Below are 22,611 nucleotides of genomic sequence, written 5' to 3' on the forward strand. Positions count from 1 at the left end.
GTGTGTGTGTGCACTCTGTTCTTCAGACTATGACAGGTGTGTGAAACCCATCGACTAGCAGAGGAGCTTCAGCTCACCACAGTACCCTGAGTACAGAGGAGAGACTGAGTCTCAGAGCACTGCAGGGTGATCAGAGCTTTTCACTGCTTACCTGCACCATGGACCAGCACTGCATGGTTACTGTTGGTACACATTACAGACAGAAAACAGCTCAAATTCATCTTCATTAACTTAACATAATTAGCCATTTTAATATTATCAATTTTTAATGAAGATTCTTTTCATTTTAAGGGTGGAAAATTTCTTTATTAAAACTGTGTACTGCACTGAATTCTCAGGCCTTCCATCAGGGCCTCTGGCTCCAGGCACCAACTTCCCAGGGACAAGAGGAAGTTAGAGTGTGTGTCTGTGTCCATCCGTCTGTCTGTCTGTCTGACTGTCCGTCTATTCGTCTGTGTTGGTGCCATTATTTATTCTTTGTTTGTTTTATTTTATCCTTAACTAAAAACACTATGTGACTGTAATGTATACACCTGCAGTTCTGATATTGAACACAGGGTGGAGCACTAATGCAGGAAGTGCATTTAACCAAGCTTCTGGTGATGAGAATCAGGTGTGTGGAACGGGAAGCAAACAGTTTTTGACCGTGTCTTTGTGGCAGTTGTTAGCTTCGCTGGCGTGCTTGTATCTGAATTTACTGAATGGAAACAGCAACGCTGCTATCTACCTGTGTTATGGTGAGCTTGGTTATGCCGAAATGTAAATAAATGGATCGCCGAATCCAAAGACAAACAGCGCACTGGACATTGGTTTATTTTTAGCCCAGAACACGCGTCCGAAACAAGTTCACCCGTCCAGTGGCTTATTTAGGTTTAATAGTTTTATTGAAAGTCATTACAGTCTGTCTGTCTGTCTCCCCCCCTGCCCCGCGCCATAACTCCCCCTCCCTCCCCCCCTGCCCTGCGCCATAACTCCCCCTCCCTCCCCCCCTGCCCTGCACCATACCTCAGTTGAACCGCCCCAGGCGCCATTTTGCCCTGGACTCTCCACACGTACTGTAGATAAAGACTAAATTATTACTTATGATTTAGAGGCTCTTTCTGTAATGCTGAAGGTTAAAGGTCGACGTGATCTTATTCAGTATTTGTGATATATAATTGGACATAACTACTCATTTAGTTTGTTAGATTTTACTATATGCTTACGCATTAAGTATTCACCAATAAGATGTAGAATTAGGTATATTGTTAGTAAAACACTTTTTGATGATAAAAAATCAGGGCTGCCCCTACTTTCTTCAGCTCACAGCCACTCATCATCAGCACGGTGGACCATAATCCAGCAGGATAGTGAGTATTTCTTTTCTTTACCCCATCCTTAGTATGCTGCTGTGACACTGTAACTCCACACAGGAACGTTTGGGGCCTCTGGCTTCCTGACCACGGGACTGATCCTCTGCTGAGTCACGCTCACCATTCACTTCCCCTGCTCACCCACGGCATAATGAAGAGCCTGTCCCCTTCCTCCGGTGACTCTGCAGTAAAGCCTAGCTGACTGATCAGTCAGGCACCAGCTTGGGGTAGGAACACCCCCTTTTAGGAAGAAATGGTGCAGCCCAATTTAACCCACTTCAGCATTAAAGCAGCGATCAGTGGTTTATCTGTCAGTGTTTGATTGACAGCTACAATACTGTGAGCCAATCAAATGTTTGTGGGACCAAAATAATCCAACAAACAGTTTCTAGGGAACCCATGTGGGTTTCCGTCGCATCAGTGACTTTGTGAGAATAAAAACTCACCAAAAACGTAACGGCTTTGCTCTGAGGGTGAAGCCATTGGGCCTCATTAACGAAATGTGTACGATCACATTTGACCGTTAACTGTGTGTAAGAATGTTTCCAGGAACATTTTGGCATTCCTCATTTTTTCTTATCTGTATGTGTTCATGGCTGTTTCCTTACGCAAATCACATGAACAGGATTATGCGTAAAATATACAAACAGCCAGCATTCATCATCTCATACATCTGGGAGATGCACACAAAAAAAAAGGTCTGCACATGTGTCATAAATCCCTTTTTTTTTTTCATTGGAACATTTTGAACAACAAAAGTAAGAATAATTTAAGAAGAGTTTTGTGAATGAGGCCCATTGTTTAACCGATCAGACTCATCTCCGGAAGGACGTTGATGGACTCTGCTGTGCGTCCCAACTCACACCTCACTTGGTCACCGAGATTATCCTGAGTGGGGCTGCCCGTGTTGTCAGCACCCCCTCCCCCCCATCCCCCACCCCCCCACCCGGCTGGTTACTGTTCCTAAGTGCTGATGACTCACCTCTTCTGCTCTTGGCATATAAATTAGAGTACGGCAGCGTCTCCGTCTCTCAGCAATGTGTCACGTGCTGACTGATATCAGAACGCTTCCCCCGTATTTCCCTTTATATTCCCCTCACCTGTGGACTCACCTGTCCCCGGAAATATGCCACTGAAGTCTGTGAGTCCACAGTCCAGGAGTCCAGAGGGCTGTTTGGGACTGGGCGAGTGTCTCACACTCGGAAGGTTTAGTTACAAACAGGATCTTATATATGATTTCAAAATACATTTTTCAGGAAACAAGAATTTTCTGAAAATATACTGAAGATGGAAGCGAAATAGCCAAGATTGAGAAGGCAGAGATATTAAAGTGATCTTTATAAACAGTGCTTCTTAGCTGCAGTTTGTATAAGTTTCAGTAGGTAAAACTGAAACTAAACTACTGTATTCAGCAGAAGTTATTACTGAGTCCAGAACAAACTGAGACAGAATGGCGTCTGGATCTTCTCTCCTGGAAGAGGAGCTCTCCTGTCCTGTGTGCTCTGAAATCTTCGGGGATCCTGTTGTCCTGAGTTGCAGTCACAGCTTCTGTAAGGCCTGTCTGCAGCAGTACTGGGAACAGAAGGTATCTCGGGAGTGCCCAGTTTGCAGGAGAAAATCTTCTAAGGATGAACCTCCTCGTAACCTGTCTCTGAGGAATACCTGTGAGGCGTTCTTAAAGGAGATAAGTCAGAGAGCTAAAGCAGGATCTGAAGTGCTCTGCAGTCTGCACAGTGAGAAACTCAAACTCTTCTGTTTGGTGGATCAAATACCTGTCTGTGTTATCTGCCAAACTTCAAAAAACCATGAAAACCACAAAATGCGACCAGTAAAGGAGGCTGCAGAAGAGTGTAAGGTAATTGTCAGATAACATATTTCACATTTTACCTAATTTTGTATGGCTTGTAAGAATATAATACAATATAAATTATTTGGATTTAATAAAAGAACTGTATAAAGTGACCCTAGTTATCAGGCATGACTGTGTCACTATGTGACTATGTGTCACATGACTAACAGAGAGAGGCAAGAGGCGGGGCAAAGCCAGCGTCAGACGTCAATCAGAGGAGGAACTTTTTTTACTGGGAGGGCACTGATTTTTACATGGGTCTAGATGGCAGTGTTATATTCGAACTTCTAAAATATCAATTATGGATGCCATGTAGGTTGACTTGTGAGATGCTGATTTTATGACTTCGGTCAACTGTAGGTCCTTTCAGATCATGTACTCAACTTAGAGGAAAGGTCCACTCCCCCAGTCTAACATGCTATCAGATGCATCCAGTCTAGCTAACAAAGGTAACTTGTTTGTGACCAGGACTACCAAAATATCAATTATGGATACCATGTAATATTGATTTCTAGAAGGCTGCTCTGTGTTACTCAACTTCTGGAAATTTTTGTGTCTGTTTCAGAGCGTTTCTCTTGATCCCTCCAAACGGCCTCGCATGTCAGATGCTCTTTGGAGTTTGCATGTTTATGAAAGCCTTTGTTATATCCAACAGCGTGCTTCCAGCTGCAATGTCCCTTCACTTTAAACGTTGAATCAGTTTTGGAACACAATTATCTGAAGGGAAACAGAAACTGCATCTGCTTTTACTGTGTATTCCAGTCAGTCTCTCCTGTGACCCCAGTCACTTACAAAAGAGCATTTTCCCACTAAAAATGTGGCTTAGATACTTGTCCTCTTTCACCTGGTCAGGTTTTTCTCTACTAAAATCCTCTGGTGGAGTTTGCAGTGGAGGGTCTGGTCCAAATGTAGTGCTGCTGGAACCTGATGTGCTCCTGCTAGCTAGTGAAGCTGGAGGGGAGCTGATGTCATTAGCTGAATTAGCTGAATCGAGTAGCATAGCAAGACCAGCAGTGCCACTGACTTCATTTGAGGTTGTAGATCCAGATGCTGTAGCTTTGGCACGTATCGGTGGTTCTGAGTGTGAATGAGTAGATCCAGTAAATTCTGAACTCTGTCCTGTTGTGGATGGGGCAGGTAGAGCTTTGAGCCATTTTCTAATATCCATTTTGTAAAGTAAACACTGCCAACGCTCAAATTAACCCTTAAACTGACAAGTCCTGTAAAATGTGAGTAGGGGAGCGGGTTGCCAGATCAGGATTTCGTGTATTTTTAACTACTAGTTTTGAATGCACGTTTTTATGCATTTTTAACCGAATGATTCCATGCATATTTACAGGAATGATGATTAATTGTCCATTAAGTATTGTTCAGTGCCTTTTTTCTTTGTTATAATTTTCATTGCTGGATTAATTCTTATTTTTAATTGCTTATGGCTGTTCTTATACTGCACTGTGGTCCCTGGGCTAATGTATTTTCTTCTTTTTCTTACACCCATCTGTAATGAGTTGAATAACAATAAACTTTAACAATTTTTTCATTTTAATTATGTCACTGATCTGAAAATGATAGCTACAGCCCTGGCACAGATGGATAAACTGCGTTTATAAAAAACTTTTGACAATTAATGCAATATTTTGCGACTACTTCTCTTTTTGGCATAATAAATATTGTCTGTAATAAATGTAACATCAGCACAGAATAAAAATGAAGAAATGATTACTGTTTGTGTAAAAAAAATAATATTATACTTTTCTGTATGTTTTACTTAATGCCTTCATAATTGACCATTCTAACTTATATTACTTAGAAATTTTATCGCCAGCTCAAACACATATTTTGTTGTCCAGCGTTTGTCTACATAACATGATCACATCCATGCAGTGAAAACCATAGCATTTGGCTTGTATACTTTCTGCTCTTGGGCTGTCTATATAGGCAGTGAAGTTTACTGTCAGTCTGTGTTCTCAGTAAAGTATGGACTCTGTCAATTCTTTCCAGGAGAAACTCAAGACTGCACTAGCTCCACTGCAGGAGAAGCTAAAAGCCTTTAATGCAGTGAAACTAGTCTGTGAACAAACAGCAGAGCACATCAAGGTACTGTACTGAGGCCTTTAAATCACAGTGTTGAAAATGCAGCGCTGGATTGTGCTGAAATGATGGTGAATTATGTTTATTCCAGAGTCAGGCCCAGCACACGGAGAGACAGATAAAGATGGAGTTTGAGAAACTTCAGCAGTTCCTAAAAGATGAAGAGGCAGCCAGGATCACTGCACTGACGGAGGAAGAGGAGCAGAAGAGTCAGATGATGAAGGAGAAAATTGAGAAGATGACAGAAGTGATATCATCCCTTTCAGAACAAATCAGAGCCATAGAACAGGAACTGGGAGCTGAAGACATCTCATTCCTGCAGGTAAGTCATGTGTCAAAATCACACATAAAACATGTTTGTAAATATACACTCCTTGCACAAAACATGGGCCAAGCACAAAATAGCAAAATATTAAACTTTTAATGGTCCGAACAACTAATCATTGGTCAGGATATTAGCAAGAATTAAACAAATAGATAAAGTAACTTAGTATGGGATAGCTTTTACCTTTGATTTCTTTAAATGTTTCAGCCTTGTGGGTAAACCTACGGACAGCTTTTTACAAAAAAGAAGAGTCAATGTTGTTTCATTCAATGTTGATGGCTTCAAACAGTTGATTAGTAGTTGGAAAATGTTTCCCGGTTAGTTTGTTTTCTGAGGTCTTGAATTCTGCTGTCAGTTTTTGTAAGCTTCTTTCCTGTCTTTGAGAACTGTAAATTTCAGCAGGTGGTCATCCTTGCATGATGAGGCTTTGGGCCTTCCAGATTCTTTCTTTCTGGCAACATTACCTGTTGTTTCAAAGCGTTGACCTATTCTCTTAATAGCTGATAGAGAAATAGGGATTACCTCTGCCTTTAGGGTCTTGTAAATTTCAGAATAGCTACAGTTGGCCTGACGAAGACCAGCTATGCGGTCTCTGACAGCAACCTCTGCATGATATTTAGCTTTTTTTGGAGCAGATTATCTCGCTCCTTTAATGTGGGTCTCACAACACTGCATACTGTAGATCTCTCTCTGCTCTATCAATCCTGGTTCCATTTAAGAGCTTGTTATCAGGCCCTTGATGGGCTGCATCAGGTGTGGCAGATAACCAAATAATGACTAATCTTTGAAGAAAAAAAACATCCCAGAAGATATTTTTGGAAAGTTTTGTACATGCAGACATGTGTTAGTTTGAATTTTACATCAATCATTTTAATCATTATCATGATTTTACCTTTGTGTACAAGAAGACTATATAAGTGAATTTCCCTGTTTCTAGCTTTTCCCCAAACAGTTCACTGCAGCAAAAGTAAACGAGCAAATGTTGGCACTGGAGGTCTCAGGAGTGCATTTGTTAAATTCTTGATACTTTCCTGACCAATGATTTGTTGTTAAGACCATTAAAAGCTGAATATTTTGCCATTTTGGGCTTGGCCAATATTTTTGCCCAGGTGTGTACTCATATTGGAACATATTGCATTGATACAGTTTTAATAGGCTGCGTATTGATTATAGTGATAAACCCTTATTCACGTATTTCAGAGCTACAAAGACGTGGAGAAACGGTATGTAAACTCCTGCCTTATTCTCGACTCAATCTTTTAGTCCTCTCTTCCTTCCTCTCTTCAGTATAAATATGAGGGGTAGATCACAAGTACTGTAGCATTTCATGAATAATGAGTGAAATGGGACCAGATGGAAAAATGATAAAAAGAATGTTACATTCATACCTAAATGAGTTATCTGATTTAATTATATAATGATTGTCTGTGTATCATGTTAATTATAATGATAAACATCATTATAATCATTGTACAAATAATGGGTAGAAAATGCACTTTACCCTGCATGCTCCTGTGTGTGTGTGTCCCTCAGTGGGGTCGGGCTGCTTCATATCTGGCAGCCAGTGGGGCTGTGTGGGATGGAGCCATTTTCTTATAGAATAAAAATCTGATGTTGCTGCTGATTATCTTCTATGGTAATTACATTACATTACATTATAGGCATTTAGCAGACGCTCTTATCCAGAGCGACTTACACAACTTTTTACATAGCACTTTACATTGTATCCATTTATACAGCTGGATATATACTGAAGCAACGCAGGTTAAGTACCTTGCTCAAGGGTACAACGGCAGTGTCCTTACCCGGGATTCGAACCTACGACCTTTCGGTTACGAGCGCAGTTCCTTACCCACTGTGCCACACTCCGTCCCTAATGAAGCCACGCCCACAGCACAAGTGACTCCTGAATATCATTATAGAGCCCAGTGCACACTGGGGGATCCAGAGAAGGTCTCAGGAGCGCTGATTGATGTGGCCAAGCACCTGGGCAATCTGAAGTACAGAGTGTGGGAGAAGATGCTGGGGACTGTTCAATACAGTGAGTACTGGGGGCAGGGAGCTCCACGTTGTCCACATTGTCACTGGGAATCTTCAGCATCCTTTCCATATTGGTCCTGTCTGTGTAAGAGCCCTAGAGTGAAGAGACTGAGCACCAGTCCTTAATCTCATTGGGTAATTCATTTGAGTGAAATCTTATCTATCCATCCATTATCTATACCTGCTTATCCTGAGCAGGATCGCGGGGGGTGCTGGAGCCTATCCCAGCGTGCATTGGGTGAGAGGCAGGAATACACCCTGGACAGGCCGCCAATCTATCGCAGGGCACACACACCATTCACTCACACACTCATAACTACGGGAAATTTAGGGACTCCAATTGGCCTACCTGCATGCCTTTGGACTGTGGGAGGAAACCGGAGTACCCGGAGGAAACCCACACGGACACGGGGAGAACATGCAAACTCCACACAGAAAGGCCGAGATTCAAACCCAGGATCCTGGTAAATGGACTGCATTTATATAGTGCTTTTATCCAAAGCGCTTTACAATTGATGCCTCTCATTCGCCAGAGCAGTTAGAGGTTAGGGGTTAGGTGTCTTGCTCAAGGACACTTCGACATGCCCAGGGCGGGGTTTGAACCGGCAACCCTCCGACTACCAGACAATCGGTCTTACCTCCTGAGCTATATCGCCCCTATCTTCTTGCTGTGGGGCGACAGTGCCACCCACTGCACCACCGTGCTGCCCAAATCTTTTCTATCTTTTTAAAAACCACTGGTAGCCTAAAACCATTGGGCTGGAGTGTAAGTAAAATAAGCAGTAAAGCTGCAAGAAATATGGCAAAGAAGGAGTTAGGCTTAGATGAGCGGGGCTTACTGGCACTACAGGCTAAGGGTGTTAGGCTCTCCTTCCCCTCCACCTGCTTCACAATGTTCAGCAGAGTAAATTCTCCCCTTAGAATAACCAGCATGATGAGGTATCTCCATATAAGAAATAGGATCTATTTCTGCAGAAAGAGTTCGATACCTACACAGAACAAGATGGATAACCCATCCAAGGTATGTGGTTAATATATAATCATAAAGTAAGATTTAACAAAGTTAATGATTGGCTATGTCTAGTCATATAGCATGAATCCTGAATACGCACACGGTGACCACTTAGTCTTAAACAAGTCAGAAATAATAGTTTAGTCTTTAATCTATCAGTTACGATCAGGGTCCTGGGCAGCATGGTGTCATAGTTGGTTCCTCCTTGGCAGGACAGCAGGGAGAAGGTAAGTAGGAAGGCCAAGCTCACCTGTTTGGACTTCTAGAAATGCATAAGCAGCATAGAGAAAGAAGACACACGCACACGCACACGCATACACACACACACACACAGACAAACGTACATGAAATATTTCTTATTCTTGTCCTTGGGAGGTTTGGTGCCTGGAGACGGAGGGGCCCTGCTGCAAGGCCTGGGAATTTAGTGTTGCACAGACTTCTAGTTATGCTAGAGAGAACTCTCCTCCCTTCAGCAAACTGAATGGACAGACTGCCAATAATTCATTTAATTGTAGTTAAAGCCAAAGGACACTATTGCGAGGAAAGTCGTGTCTAAGATTATTTTTAAGTAAGTCAACTTTTTGAGTTATTGTAGGTAGAAATTGAAAAAGAAAACTACTTTAGTTTGTTATTCATTAAATGTGCATATATTAAATGCCTTATTTGCTACCTAGTTTAAAAAAAAGTACAGGTGGCCTAATACTTTTGGCCCATACAGTATTTAAGTGGCTATAATGATTCTGTATAATGATTTTGTGAAACTAAGTTTATATTATTAGGAGCCCATTGTGTCTGATGGTTTCCCTTTGTGCAGATCAGTGCTGACGTCTCATTCTCTGTCCTTCAGCTCCTGTGACTCTGGACCCAAACACAGCACATCCCAACCTCTCACTGTCTGAGGATCTGACCAGTGTGAGACTCAGTGGTGAGAGTCAGCAGGTTCCTGATAATCCAGAGAGATTTGATGGGTTGCAGTGGTGTGTGCTGGGCTCTGAGGGATTCAGCTCAGGGAGACACTGCTGGGATGTAGAAGTGGGGGGTGAGGCCTGGGCGGTGGGTGTGGCTAAAGAGTCCATCAGCAGGAATGGGGCTGTGAGGCTGAGCCCAGCAGCAGGAGTATGGAGTATACTGCGGCACTCTCGGCGTTATGAAGCCCTGACCTCCCCACCTACTGTCCTCACTGTGCAGAGGGAACCCCAGAGGGTCAGAGTGCAGCTGGACTGGGACAGGGGGGAGGTGTCATTCTCTGACCCCAGTGACAACACTCCTCTCTACACTTTTAAACACTCCTTCACAGAGAGAGTGTTTCCATTCTTCCGTCCTGGTTCTCTGCAGATCTGTCCACTGAAGGTGAAGGTGTCTGTACGAGTGGAATAGTGCTGTGGTTTGTGGGCATGGATCAGGTGAACAGACTGCTTCTTTCACTTTGACAGGAGTATATTTGCAGATAAAAATGTGTTTTGCAATATTTTATTTAATCATTTAAACAATAAAGATCCATGTCTGCAGCAGTTCATGATAAATGTATCTTTGTAACCGCATGATTTCAATGTTGCAGTTATGCATTGGCTTGTGTGTAATCAGTTGAATTGTAATAAATGCACCAGTGGAATCACTCCAGAGTGCTGCTCTTTTCCTGACCTGTCACCAGTGTGTCTCTCCAGTGCAGTATAGACACAGACAGAGGCAAACACGCCCCTTATAAGCTGGGTTTGGGTTCAGTTCAAACTCACATGAGCTGATCTGAGATCAGCTAAGACATACTGATTAGCTAAGTATCCTGCTTGTGCTATGAACTCTGAGATTGAGTTTGTGATTTTCACCTGAGCCTGATAAACCTGGACCAGTACCCGAGGGTTTGGGTCAGTTCGGGTCCTAATTCTGCCTGTTTCTATTGGGCTGGTTGGGGTTTTGCTCTTTGTAGCTGGGCCTTTATATTTTGAGCACAGAGCGCTGTGTGAGCTGGATGGCAGTTGTAGGCCAGCGAGTCTAAGCTGAGCTCTGTGAGTGACAGAATGGACGCCTCAGAGCCGGGGAGAAAGAAGTTATAGTCAGGGGAGAATGAAGTGAAGCAGCAGCCATCGAACGGAAAATCCCAGGTCTGGATTAACTTTTACACGGTTTTTGATCGAGCTGCAGACGAAAGCGTACGGTTCGTAAAATGTGAATTCTGTGATGCCCTGCTTAAGTATGGGAGCCGTGAAACAGGAGCATCAGCGTTATGACAGTATAATGCACACGCCTGCCGCTGTGCACCATCAACTGATCTGATCCAGACATCAATCTCACCTTTTCTGAACAGAACTTCAGCGATACCCCAAACCACGGCGTGTCTACTGCACTGATGCACTTATTAAAAGTCAGGGTCAAACCAGGTTCAGGTCCCAAAACGCTGCAACACGCGGGCTCAGGTCAGACTCAGGCTGAATAGAATGCAGGCTCATGTAGGGTCAGGCTGAAGTTTATGGGCCCGTTTCAAGCTCTTGCCTGAGAGTGAGGGAAATGTCTGTGGTCACACTCACTCTGTCCACAAGAGGGCGACTGAAGCTGTGCTGAGGTGTTGGGTGAAGCCCTGGCTCTACCAGGTGTGTGGAGTGAGAGAGCACTGGGGCTCCTGTCTCACCTGCTACTCTCAGCAGTGGGGTGGTTTGTTGTTTTGTGTGATTTTGTGGCTTGCTTTTGGCTAGAGGTTCAATTATAGAACTAGAAAGGTTACAGTTCCTGAAGGAATTGTGTGGGCTTGCTTCAAATTCCAACTGACACTCCTCAAGCCTCAATGCAATTCAACGAGGGCGCATAACTCAGAAGTAGTACGAAACCGTGCAGACCCACAGCACACCGTAGCGTTACATATACAGCCAGGGATCAGCAAGTAGCGATTATGTTCCAGATTAGTCATATCCTAAAAGTGTCATGAGTAGAACTTAACTAACTATATGGCATGTCCTCACCTCTCTAACGTTATTTGTTGTCCTCCGTGTGTCCATACATCTGTATCGGTGGTAGTAGCTGCGTGTCCGTAGATCCTACTCATGCGTACAGGATGGCATTCGTACGCGCTAACTAGGTTAACTAAAGTAGGCGAAACGCTAACATGTTAGCGTTAGCTAAAGTAACGTTAGGTGACAAAGCTGCGCTTAAAAATCTTGTGCCGTTGGAAGTGCGTCCTATTAAACTTCCATGAGTCAGTGAGTGACCACCTGCGCATGCGTCCTACTAAAGCATTCCACTAAACGTCCATGACTGACCCTCTATGGAGTGACCACAAAAAAAGTTGAATATTTCAAAAGGTTTAGAATATTTCACAAATCTGTAGACAAGCAACAATGTGTGGAACTACCCGGTCATTTTGGTGTATAAAGTTTGAATGTAGTGCAAAAACGGTAGGACCAGTTAGAGCTAGAATAATTGGGCAGAAAGTGCAGATAATAATAAGAAATATGAAAGATAGCAAGAGTGGGCTTGCCGGAAGGAAGCCCACTAATAATATCACGTTAGTGTGAGTGTGTGTGTGTGTGTGTGTGTGTACTCTGTCCTTCAGAATGTGACAGGTTTGTGAAACCCATCGACTACCAGAGGAGCTTCAGCTCACCACAGTACCCTGAGTACAGAGGAGAGACTGAGGCTGCGTCCGAATCGTCAAAAAAATGATGTCTTTTCCTGACCACTTTTCCTTGACCTCGATGGAAAACGTCATGAGGTTAAGGACAGATGTGAAGGAGAATTCAAAAGGACTTAGGAAAAGACTAAGAGAATCCATTACATTACATTACATTACATTTAATTGGCAGACGCTTTAATCCAAAGCGACGCACAAAAAGTGCATTTCATGGTCATAGACAACTACTAAACACAGGTTCAGTAAGATACAATACTTATGTTGCACAGCTATTTCTAGCCAAGAACACAGTTTAGTTCACACAGTGACCACTATTCACACCTAACCTCTGCAAAGCCAACTAGGCAGAAGAATAAGCTACAGTATTAGGACAAATACAAATTACCAAAAAGTGCTGGGATGGAGCAACATGTAACAAGTGTAATGAATCCGACTGCACTTACACTAAGCTACGTAATTATGCGACGGTGGATGTTATTGATGTGGGCCTGCCGTGGTAAAACTACAATGTTCCAAAGATGGACTACTAAAACCGCATCGTAGATACTTCGCCCCGTGCGTTCTTACTGTGTTGTTTCATGCAGGCGGTATAAACGTGGACAACCCGGTGAAAAATATTACTTCATTACCAAGGGTGGAATTGAAATAAGAAAGGAATATAGGCTACCATTTACAAAAGTGAAACGAAATGGTTGTCACATTGAGAATGGTTGCTCATGCACACCCTCCTGTCCACTCATATTTATCGACATGAATCCCAATCAGTATGATTGTATGAAAATAATTCATTAAATTTAATGCAAGATAGGCATAACATGTTAGGCCTACAAATCTACTACGGTACATATCATTCTTAAGTTTCAAACATGTTGAATTAAAAACATCATCTGGCTAAAAACATCTCATATCCCTTTTTCTTGAAAGACAGACTTCTGTGTTATGGTTAATATGCTGATTATGATCTGATTATAAGCCTATGCCTATAATAGCTTAGGAACCACCACACAACTCAGTCATGTTGATCGTTTGTTTTCGTAAACGGCCGAATGGTGCGTCGCTTTAAATGTTGCTGCCGTAAGGACGGCATTATCTCCTTTTCTTCGTAAAGGACAGTCCAGTGTGCCCTATTCTAAAGGAGATAAGGTAGGAAGTATTGAAGCACCTTTCCTTAGCATTTAGAGAATTAGAACAGCTCTTATCATGGCTGCCACTTAGATACTTCCGGGTCATTTCACTCAGTTAGGAACCTTCCTGAGCAAAAAAGACTATTCGGACGCAGCCTGAGTCTCAGAGCACTGCAGGGTGATCAGAGCTTTTCACTGCCTACCTGCATCATGGACCAGCACTGCATGGTTACTGATGTTACACATTACAGAAAGAAAACAGCTCAAATTCATCTTGGACTGGAAATGCTGTTAGCCAGGTGCTGTAGCTCATTGACTTAGAGAAGTCTGATTCCACCCCTGTGGTCACTCTTCTGTTTGAATCAGACACTCAGGCAAGCTGTGAAAGGGCCCTGGAAGTGCTGGCCAATCAGCTGCGCACAGACCTCAGCTGCACAATGCTGCCCCCTGCTGGATCCCCTCACTCTGCAGCTCTGGTGTGTCCAACAGGAAGAGGGAAGCAGTTCTCACAAGCTGATTGCAGCACTTTGAGTGTGGATAGAAAAAATGGTTCATTATGCAGCTATTTTAATAATCTGGGTGGGGCAACTCTCAAACTGAACTGACGGAGAAACAACAGCCGGAGTTCAGTGTCGGGGAGAATTCCTGTTCACTGTAGCCTGTGTGTAAATGTCACCTAAAAGTAACCTTTTATTTGGCAGAGCAGAGAGCCAAATCATTAAAAAGTAGATTTTTAAAAAATGGATTATTTAAGAAAGACTGTACACTTTATTTCAAACATTTCATGAATTTGAACATTGGATTATAGTCTGGATTCAGGATTGCACTTGGCTGTGCAGATACAACTGTTTACCTCCCCACGTTAAGATCAATGACAAAGAGGAAACATCAAGTAAACAGAAAATTGTGGAGTGGGGGAGGGGAGGGAAACCTGGAAATAACCAACGCCAGGTGAGGTCACACTGTGATTTTTTTAATCTGCAGAGAAAACCTGTTTTGCCTGTAGTTCATACCTACCTTCTGTTTTCTGTCCCTCCCCTGGATCTGGGTGTAACTCTCTATTAAGATTTTTAGTTCTATTAGTTGGCATAAGATGTGCTCTAGCTCTGAGACAGAATGGCGTCTGGATCTTCTCTCCTGGAAGAGGAGCTGTCCTGTCCTGTGTGCACTGAAATCTTCAGGGATCCTGTTGTCCTGAGTTGCAGTCACAGCTTCTGTAAGGCCTGTCTGCAGCAGTGCTGGGAACAGAAGGGATCTCGGGAGTGCCCAGTTTGCCGGAGAAGATCTTCTATGGATCAGCCCTTTAACCTGTCTTTGAGGAATATCTGTGAGGTGTTCTTAAAGGAGAGAAGTCAGAGAGCTAAAGCAGGATCTGAAGTGCTCTGCAGTCTGCACAGTGAGAAACTCAAACTCTTCTGTTTGGATGATGATGAACCCATTTGTGTTGACTGTTTAACAGGAATGCACAAAAATCACAATTTCTGTCCTGTAGAGGAGGTTGCATTGAAATATAAGGCAAGTAAATAAAGCAGTCTCTTAATTACGCAGCAGGGAATATAAAATTAAGTCATTGAGATCTGTTGTTAAACAATTAAAAGTAAGCAGAATATTGACTTAATATACCTGTCAGCTAAATGATTAAATGGCAACAATTTCTTACTAACCATTCTAAATGTTAAATGTCAGTCAATAAATGTTTATTTATTGACTGACACTAAGACAGATGAAAGAAAAGGTATACTGTTTGTAACTACATCAATGTATGTAATTAACTGCAGTCACACATGTTTACCTGGTATGTCCTGACACAGAGGCCATGCACTGATGTGTGTCTCAGTGAACACATTGTTTTTACACAAGCTGTGACCCGAGTCTCCATTCTGGCTCCCCTCTGTCTGAGCAGGGGCTCTTGTGCTGACTGTCTAGGCAGTGAAGTTTATTGTTGATCTGTTTCCTCAGTAAAGTGTGGACTCTGTCATTTCTTTACAGGAGAGAAACAGGACTGCACTGGCTCCACTGCAGGATAAGCTAAAAGCCTTTAATGCAGTGAAACTAATTTGTGATCAAACAGCAGAGCACATCAAGGTACTGTACTGAGGCCTTTAAATCACAGTGTTGAAAATGTAGCTTGTGATTGTGGTGAAATGATGGTGAATAATGTTTATTCCAGAGCCAGGCCCAGCACACAGAGAGACAGATAAAGATGGAGTTTGAGAAACTTCAGCAGTTCCTAAAAGATGAAGAGGCAGCCAGGATCGCTGCACTGAGGGAAGAAGAGGAGCAGAAGAGTCTTATGATGAAAGAGAAGATTGAGAAGATGACAGAAGAGATATCATCCCTTTCAGAACAAATCAGAGCCATAGAACAGGAGCTGGGAGCTGAAGACATCGCATTCCTGAAGGTAACTCATGTGTCATAATCACACATGAAACGTGTCAATATAGATGTCGGGAGTCAGGAGCAGCCCCGCGCTGCCTCCTGCCACCTAACAATGTTTTTTTTCAGGAACCCACCCACCACCAGGAGATCAGGACAAGGCAGGTAAAAGGGAAACTTATTTAACATTTAATTCAAAAAACAGAGCACGCCACAATCTCGCACCAACCCCGCCCTTCCTTCTTCCCCCCGGCTTCCTCTAGCACTCTCCCACTCTGACCCTCCCCTTCCCTTCCACGGAGCCCCCGACGCAGGTAAGAGCAACACCCCTCACACACCACACACTTTTAAGCCGCTGGGGTTCCCCTCACACGTGCCCACACTCAGCAAAAAAAACAGTGTACCCACTCTGGCCCCCCTGCACCTCAGCCCCGCTGCCGGAGGGGGGAGACCTCACCCTGCCGCCTCACGGGGGGAGCCACTAACACAGGCGTGGTCTCACACACACTCACACCTCTCACTCCCACACGCACACCACAAACAATCATCCAAATCAAAGAAAGGATGTAGTTGGCCCACACCTCACTGCTGGGCCACTCTACATCAAAAAAAAAAATAAATAAAGAAAAATAAATCAAACCTCCAAAGGTCTACCGTCTCCCACTGTCCACGTCAGTCTCTGGGCTGCTGGGCGGCGCCCCGGCCCACTCTGCCGTCCGCTGCACGTTCTTGAAATTCCACTGGTTACCACGCAGAGTCCCTGCTGCGCCCTGCCGCTGGAGAGCGAGTCGGCGCCGGCTCCGGTCCTGGTCCGCGCTTTACAGTCTCAGAGTGGGAGACTCGCTGTTCCTCCGCCCTCGTCAGGGCTTGTCCAGAGTCTCCCCTCGCGGCGTTGGTCCTTGCCGACGTAGCGCAGTGTCCTTGCCACAGGACCAGTCCGGCTCTGCACAGCGCCGCTCCTCCCCGGATCCCACCACGTTTTCCGCTTGGTCTGGGCGCAGCTCGCTCCTCGTGGCACCAGTGCAGCGTCCGGGACTGCCAGCCCACCACCAGGACGGGAGACAGCTCAAACAAAGAGAAACAGAAATAATAATAACAAAAGAAACGGAAACCTGCCCAACAAACTTAAACTAACTTAAAGAAAAGAAAAAAGGAAAAATCCTCTTCCGAGGAACCAAACACCCTCCCCGGCGTCTCTCGTGTTCTCCCTCTCACCTGCCTTCTTATCCCTTCTTAAGGTTGTTAGGACAAACACAAAACAGCTGCGCCACGCCCCCAACTCCCGCGACCGGCGAATCGGCTTAGGCACCCCGATCTGAATGTGCACCCAGACTCCAATAATCAATCCCCCAGTGAATCAGGCACAGCTGTCAGGCTACCTCCTGACATAGACAGATATTAATATGTTGTGATGGTACAGTTTTCATGACATGCGTGTTGGCTATAAAGATAATAATTTGCTTTTATTAATTATTTCAGATCTACAAAGACGTGGAGAAACTGTATGTAAACTTCAGCATTTCTATCTTTTCAATCTTTTAATCTCCTTTTCCTTTCTCTCTTCAGTTTAAATGTGAGGGGTAGTTTACAAGTACTTTAGCATTTCAGCAATGATGAGTAAAATAGGACCGACAAAAACAAATCAGACAAGAATATTTATATATCATTCATACCTAAAAGAGTTATATAAAATGATGTAATTACTACATTTTAAGGGAACAAAATGATAATAGTTAATCAATGATGGTAATAACCAGAGGTGGGTAACCTGGCTTCAAAGAGTAAAAAGACTGACCATGCATTTGCTCCAGCACCATGCACTAAACCAGCTGATCACAATAATTAGTTCTCCCATCATGCTGAAGAGTTATGCTAATAAGAATCAGCTGGTTTAGTGCATGTTGGTGGAGCAAATACATGGTCAGTTTTTTTACTCTTTGAAGCCGGGTTACCCACCTCTGGTAATAACCCCCCCCCCTCCTGTGTGTGTGTGTCCCTCAGTGGGGTCGGGCTGCTTCATATCCGGCAGCCAGTGGGGCTGTGTGGCAGAACGCTGGGAGGGATGGAGCCATTTTAAATTAGATTGCATAGAAATTTATTTGGCAGATGCTTTTATCCAAAGCAACGTTCAAAGAGTGCATACCCAAGGTCGTTGGACAATTACAAAACACAAGACAAATAAAGTACAATTCTCATGAAGTATCAGTTATCCATAGCCATAAAGATCCAGTCTAGTTATCACAGTAAAGCATAGGCTGAGTCAGTGAAGTTATGGCTAAGTCATAAGCTAGAAGTGAGGCTTGATTGCAAGAGATCTGATAAAGATCTACAAGCAGATGAAGATCCAAGTGCAACTATAGAAAATTAAGATACAAGTGTTACATTAAAGTGATGCTTGACTGAGGGTCACCCTGTGGTGTGTATTTAGACCAGGTACAGTCTGAAGAGATGTGTCTTCGGACCACGGTGGAAAATGGGCAGCGAATCGTACAGGAATGGGGAGTTTGTTCCCCCTGGGGAGCTAGGGTGGAGAATTTCCGTGGTCGGGCTGATTTGTTGCGCTGAATTTAGTTTTGTCCTGTAGGTAGGACCTGTGGGCTGCAGTTTAGACTTTGAACCTGACTCTGGCAGCAACCAGCAGCCAGTGGAGTGACACTTTCTTATAGAATGAAGATCTAATGTTGCTGCTGCTAATCTTCTATGGTAATGAAGCCACGCCCACAGCACAAGTGACTCCTGAATATTATTGCAGAGCCCAGTGCACACTGGCGGATCCAGAGAAGGTCTCAGGAGCGCTGATTGATGTGGCCAAGCACCTGGGCAATCTGAAGTACAGAGTGTGGGAGAAGATGCTGGGGACTGTTCAATACAGTGAGTACTGGGGGCAGGGAGCTCCACATTGTCACTGTACAGGGGGAATCTTCAGCATCCTTTCCACAAGCTGATAAAGCCAGTCAGAGTCATATTGGTCCTGTCTGTGTAAGTGAAGTGAAGAGACTGAGCACCAGTCCTAAATAATACTGAAGCTCATAATAAAATGTTGCTTTAAGAGTGATACAGCATTTAAAAGGATTTTTGACAAATTAAAGGAAAACCTAAATAAATGAGCGGAGAAATATAACAAATGCAGATTCTTCCATACAAGCGTACTGCATGATACAATTAAGCAATGAACATCCTATCATACTCTGTGGCATGCATAGAAATGCTGAGCAGGCCCAATAGACTTTGATTTTGGACCAAGATGCCGAGAGGAGAAGATCTAAGTGCCTTTGACAGAAGGCTCATTATTGGGGCACGGATGGCAGGAGCTTCCGTCACACAGACTGCTCAACTGGCCGGTGTTTCAACAGGAACAGTGACCAAAGCGACATCTGCCTTTAGATCTATGGGAAAGACATCAGCACATATGATGGGAAGTTATGGTCGAAAGCGCACATTCGATGACCGTGATGGTTGTGCATTAGGAAACGATCAGACTGTGTCAGCAAGGACAGTCCATCGACAGCTACATAGAGAGGGAGACGAGAGTAGGGTTGCAGTGCGCTAACCCCTCATTACAAAGACAAAGGGTAGTGCAGAAACCATAGGCACTGGTCCACTGAGATATGGAGAAATGTGATATGGTCAGATGAGTCATCCTTCACCATATTCTCGATAAGTGAGCGCATGTGTGGCATACACCAAGAGAACGGTACAGGCCTGAATGCTTGACCTCTACAGAGAATGGGTCAAGTGCCTTACTTATGCTGTGGGAGTTATTTTCCTGGCATGGTTTGGGACCGCTTGTCCCTTAAGTGGGAAGGGTCACTGAAAATCATCGCAAAGTTATTCTGAGTGATCACCTTTATCAGATGATGAAACATTTCTGTCCTGATGGGAGTGGTCTCTTCCAGGATGACAATGCCCCCATCCACAGGGCAGGAGGGCTCACCGAATGGTTTGATGAGTATGAAAATTAAGTGAGTCATATGCTATGGCCTCCAGTTCTCAACCCAACTGAACACCTATGGGAGATTTTGGACTGACATGTCTGACTGCGCTCACCACCACCATTGTCAAAACACGAAATGAGGGAATATCTTTTGGAAAAACGATGTTCCATCCCTCCAGTAGAGACTTCAGAGACTTGTAGAATCTATGCCAAGGTGCATTGAAGCTGTGTTGGCAGCTTGTGGTGGTCCAACACTTTGCTAAGACACGTTATGTTAGTTATTCCTTTACTTTGTCCCCTGTCTGCATGTACCTGAGCCTATAATGGTTGTTTATGTGAAACCCAGCTTATATCATTAGGAGCTCATTGTCTCTGATGGTTTCTCTTTGTGCAGATCAGTGCTGACGTCTCATTCTCTGTCCCTTCAGCTCCTGTGACTCTGGATCCAAACACAGCACATCCTAACCTCTCACTGTCTGAGGATCTGACCAGTGTGAGACGCAGTGATGAGAGACAGCACGTTCCTGATAATCCAGAGAGATTTGATAGGTGCAGTTTTGTGCTGGGCTCTGAGGTATTCAGCTCAGGGAGTCACTGCTGGGATGTAGAACTGGAGGATAAAGATTACTGGGTGGTGGGTGTGATTAAAGAGTCCATCAGGAGGAAAGAGATCTTCACCCCGAGTGCAGGAGGAATGTGGGGTATACAGCAGTTTTTTGGGGAATACCGAGCCCTGACATCACAATGTACAGCCCTCACTGAGCAGAGGAAACTCCAGAGGGTCAGAGTGCAGCTGGACTGGGACAGGGGGGAGGTGTCATTCTCTGACCCCAGTCACAACACTCCTCTCTACACTTTCAAACACTCCTTCACTGAAAGTGTGTTTCCATTCTTCTGTCCTGGTTCTCTGCGGATCTGTCCACTGAAGGTGTCTGTAAGAGTGGAATAGTGCTGTGGTTTGTGGGCAAGGATCAGGTGAACAGACTGCTTCTTTCACTTTGATTAATGAGATGAAAATATCTATTATGATGTTTTCTTTAATCATTTAAAAAATATAGATCCATGTCTGCAGCAGTTCATGATGAATGTAACTTTGTAACCTCATGATGTCAAAGTTGCAGTAAAGCATTGGTTTGTGTGTAATCAGTTGAGGTGTAATAAATGCACCAGTGGAATCACTCCTGAGTGCTGCTCTTTTCCTGACTCGTCACCAGTGTGTCTCCCAGGTATGTGATGAGGTAAGTTTGGGATCAGTTCAAACTCACATGAGCTGATCTGAAATCAGCTGAGATATACTGATTAGCTAAGTACCCTGCTTGTGCTATGAACTCTGAGAATGAGTTTGCGATTTTCACTTGAGCCTCATAAAACCGGACCAGTACCCGAGGTTTTGGGTCGGTTCAGGTCCTAATTCTGCCTGTTTCTATTGGTCTGGTTGGGGTTTTGCTCTTTGTAGCTGGGCCTTTATATTTTGAGCACAGAGCGCTGTGTGAGCTGGATGGCAGTTGTAGGCCAGCGAGTCTAAGCTGAGCTCTGTGAGTGACAGAATGGACGCCTCAGAGCCGGGGAGAAAGAAGTTATAGTCAGGGGAGAATGAAGTGAGGCAGCAGCCATCGAATGGAGAATCCCAGGTCTGGATGAACTTTTACACGGTTTTTAATGGAGCTGCAGACGAAAGCGTGGGGTTCGTAAAATGTGAATTCTGTGATGCCCTGCTTAAGTATGGGAGCCGTGAAACAGGAGCATCAGCGTTATGACAGTATAATGCACAAGCCTGCCGCTGTGCACCATCAACTGATCTGATCCAGACATCAATCACACCTTTTCTGAACAGAACTTCAGCGATACCCCAAACCACGGCGTGTCTACTGCACTGATGCACTTATTAAAAGTCAGGGTCAAACCAGGTTCAGCTTCCAAAACACTCCAACACGCGGGCTCAGGTCAGACTCAGGCTGAATAGAATGCGGGCTCATGTTGCGTCAGGCTGAAGTTTTTGGGCCCGTTTCAAGCTCTAGTCTGAGAGTGAGAGAAATATCTGTGGTCATACTCACTCTGTCCACAAGAGGGCGCCTGAGGCTGTGCTGAGGTGTTAGATGAAGCCCTGGCTCTACCAGGTGTGTGGAGTGAGAGAGAGCACTGGGGCTCCTGTCTCACCTGCTACTCTCAGCAGTGGGGCGGTTTTGGTTTGTTAAAGACAGGTTTGTGGGCTGTAGAGAGGCCAGAGATGAGCATGTTTTAATTTAAAGATTGTGTGCTTAAGCTTTGAGGAGCAGGATAAAATTTAAATTAAAGTCATTAATGCCGTAATCCTTCATTCAAACAGAAATATATATGTAATTATTATGTTGTATGTCTCAGTAGTACTCTTAAAGTGCTTACAAACAGAATTAGGCTTAAACTGTCTGCAAATAATCACCTGAAATGTCCATATACGCAGCTGTATGATGGAGCTAAAATCCTACACCAAACTGCTGCAACTTCTGCTGCAAATCTGTCAAGGTCTGCAAAAGAAATAAGCAGTGTCCATTTGCTGGGGTGCAAGAAATAGGGAAAACCGTTTCAACCCAATCGTGCCATCGTGCGAGGAAGGCGTGATTTGTCTTGATTTAAACCAGTTAGGACGTAGCTTTTTCCACCCCAATGCTGAAATTTACATAGACAAGTGAGCCACTTTAAGAAGTGGCTTTCTGTGTTTTGTTTCTGTAAAAGTTAGTATTTTCTTCTTTGTATGATTTGTCTGGGATTTGCTCGTCCAAAGATACAAAAGTACAAGAGGCATCGACGGTCCAGCACAGCAGCAAACATTTCAGTCACGTGCTTTCATCAGTGCTAGACCACCTGTTCTACAGCACAACTCTCTCTTTGCTTGAGTCAGGATATTATAAA

General features: G+C 44.0%; 1 protein-coding gene across 1 annotated transcript in view; it reads left to right on the forward strand.

The window, feature by feature from the left end:
* The window catches only part of LOC118229544, a 35,029-nt gene that overhangs the window by 7,075 nt on the left and 5,343 nt on the right, over positions 1–22,611 (forward strand). Inside the window, exons 7-12 of the mRNA XM_035421578.1 lie at positions 5,203–5,298; positions 5,384–5,614; positions 6,818–6,840; positions 7,540–7,658; positions 9,517–10,031; positions 20,117–20,697. Coding sequence (XP_035277469.1) covers positions 5,203–5,298; positions 5,384–5,614; positions 6,818–6,840; positions 7,540–7,658; positions 9,517–10,031; positions 20,117–20,671 — 1,539 coding nt within the window. The 3' untranslated portion in view covers positions 20,672–20,697. The remainder of the gene's footprint in view (positions 1–5,202; positions 5,299–5,383; positions 5,615–6,817; positions 6,841–7,539; positions 7,659–9,516; positions 10,032–20,116; positions 20,698–22,611) is intronic.

Source organism: Anguilla anguilla, chromosome 6 (genome assembly GCF_013347855.1).
Source record: "Anguilla anguilla isolate fAngAng1 chromosome 6, fAngAng1.pri, whole genome shotgun sequence".
In the NCBI taxonomy this organism is placed as follows: domain Eukaryota; kingdom Metazoa; phylum Chordata; class Actinopteri; order Anguilliformes; family Anguillidae; genus Anguilla; species Anguilla anguilla.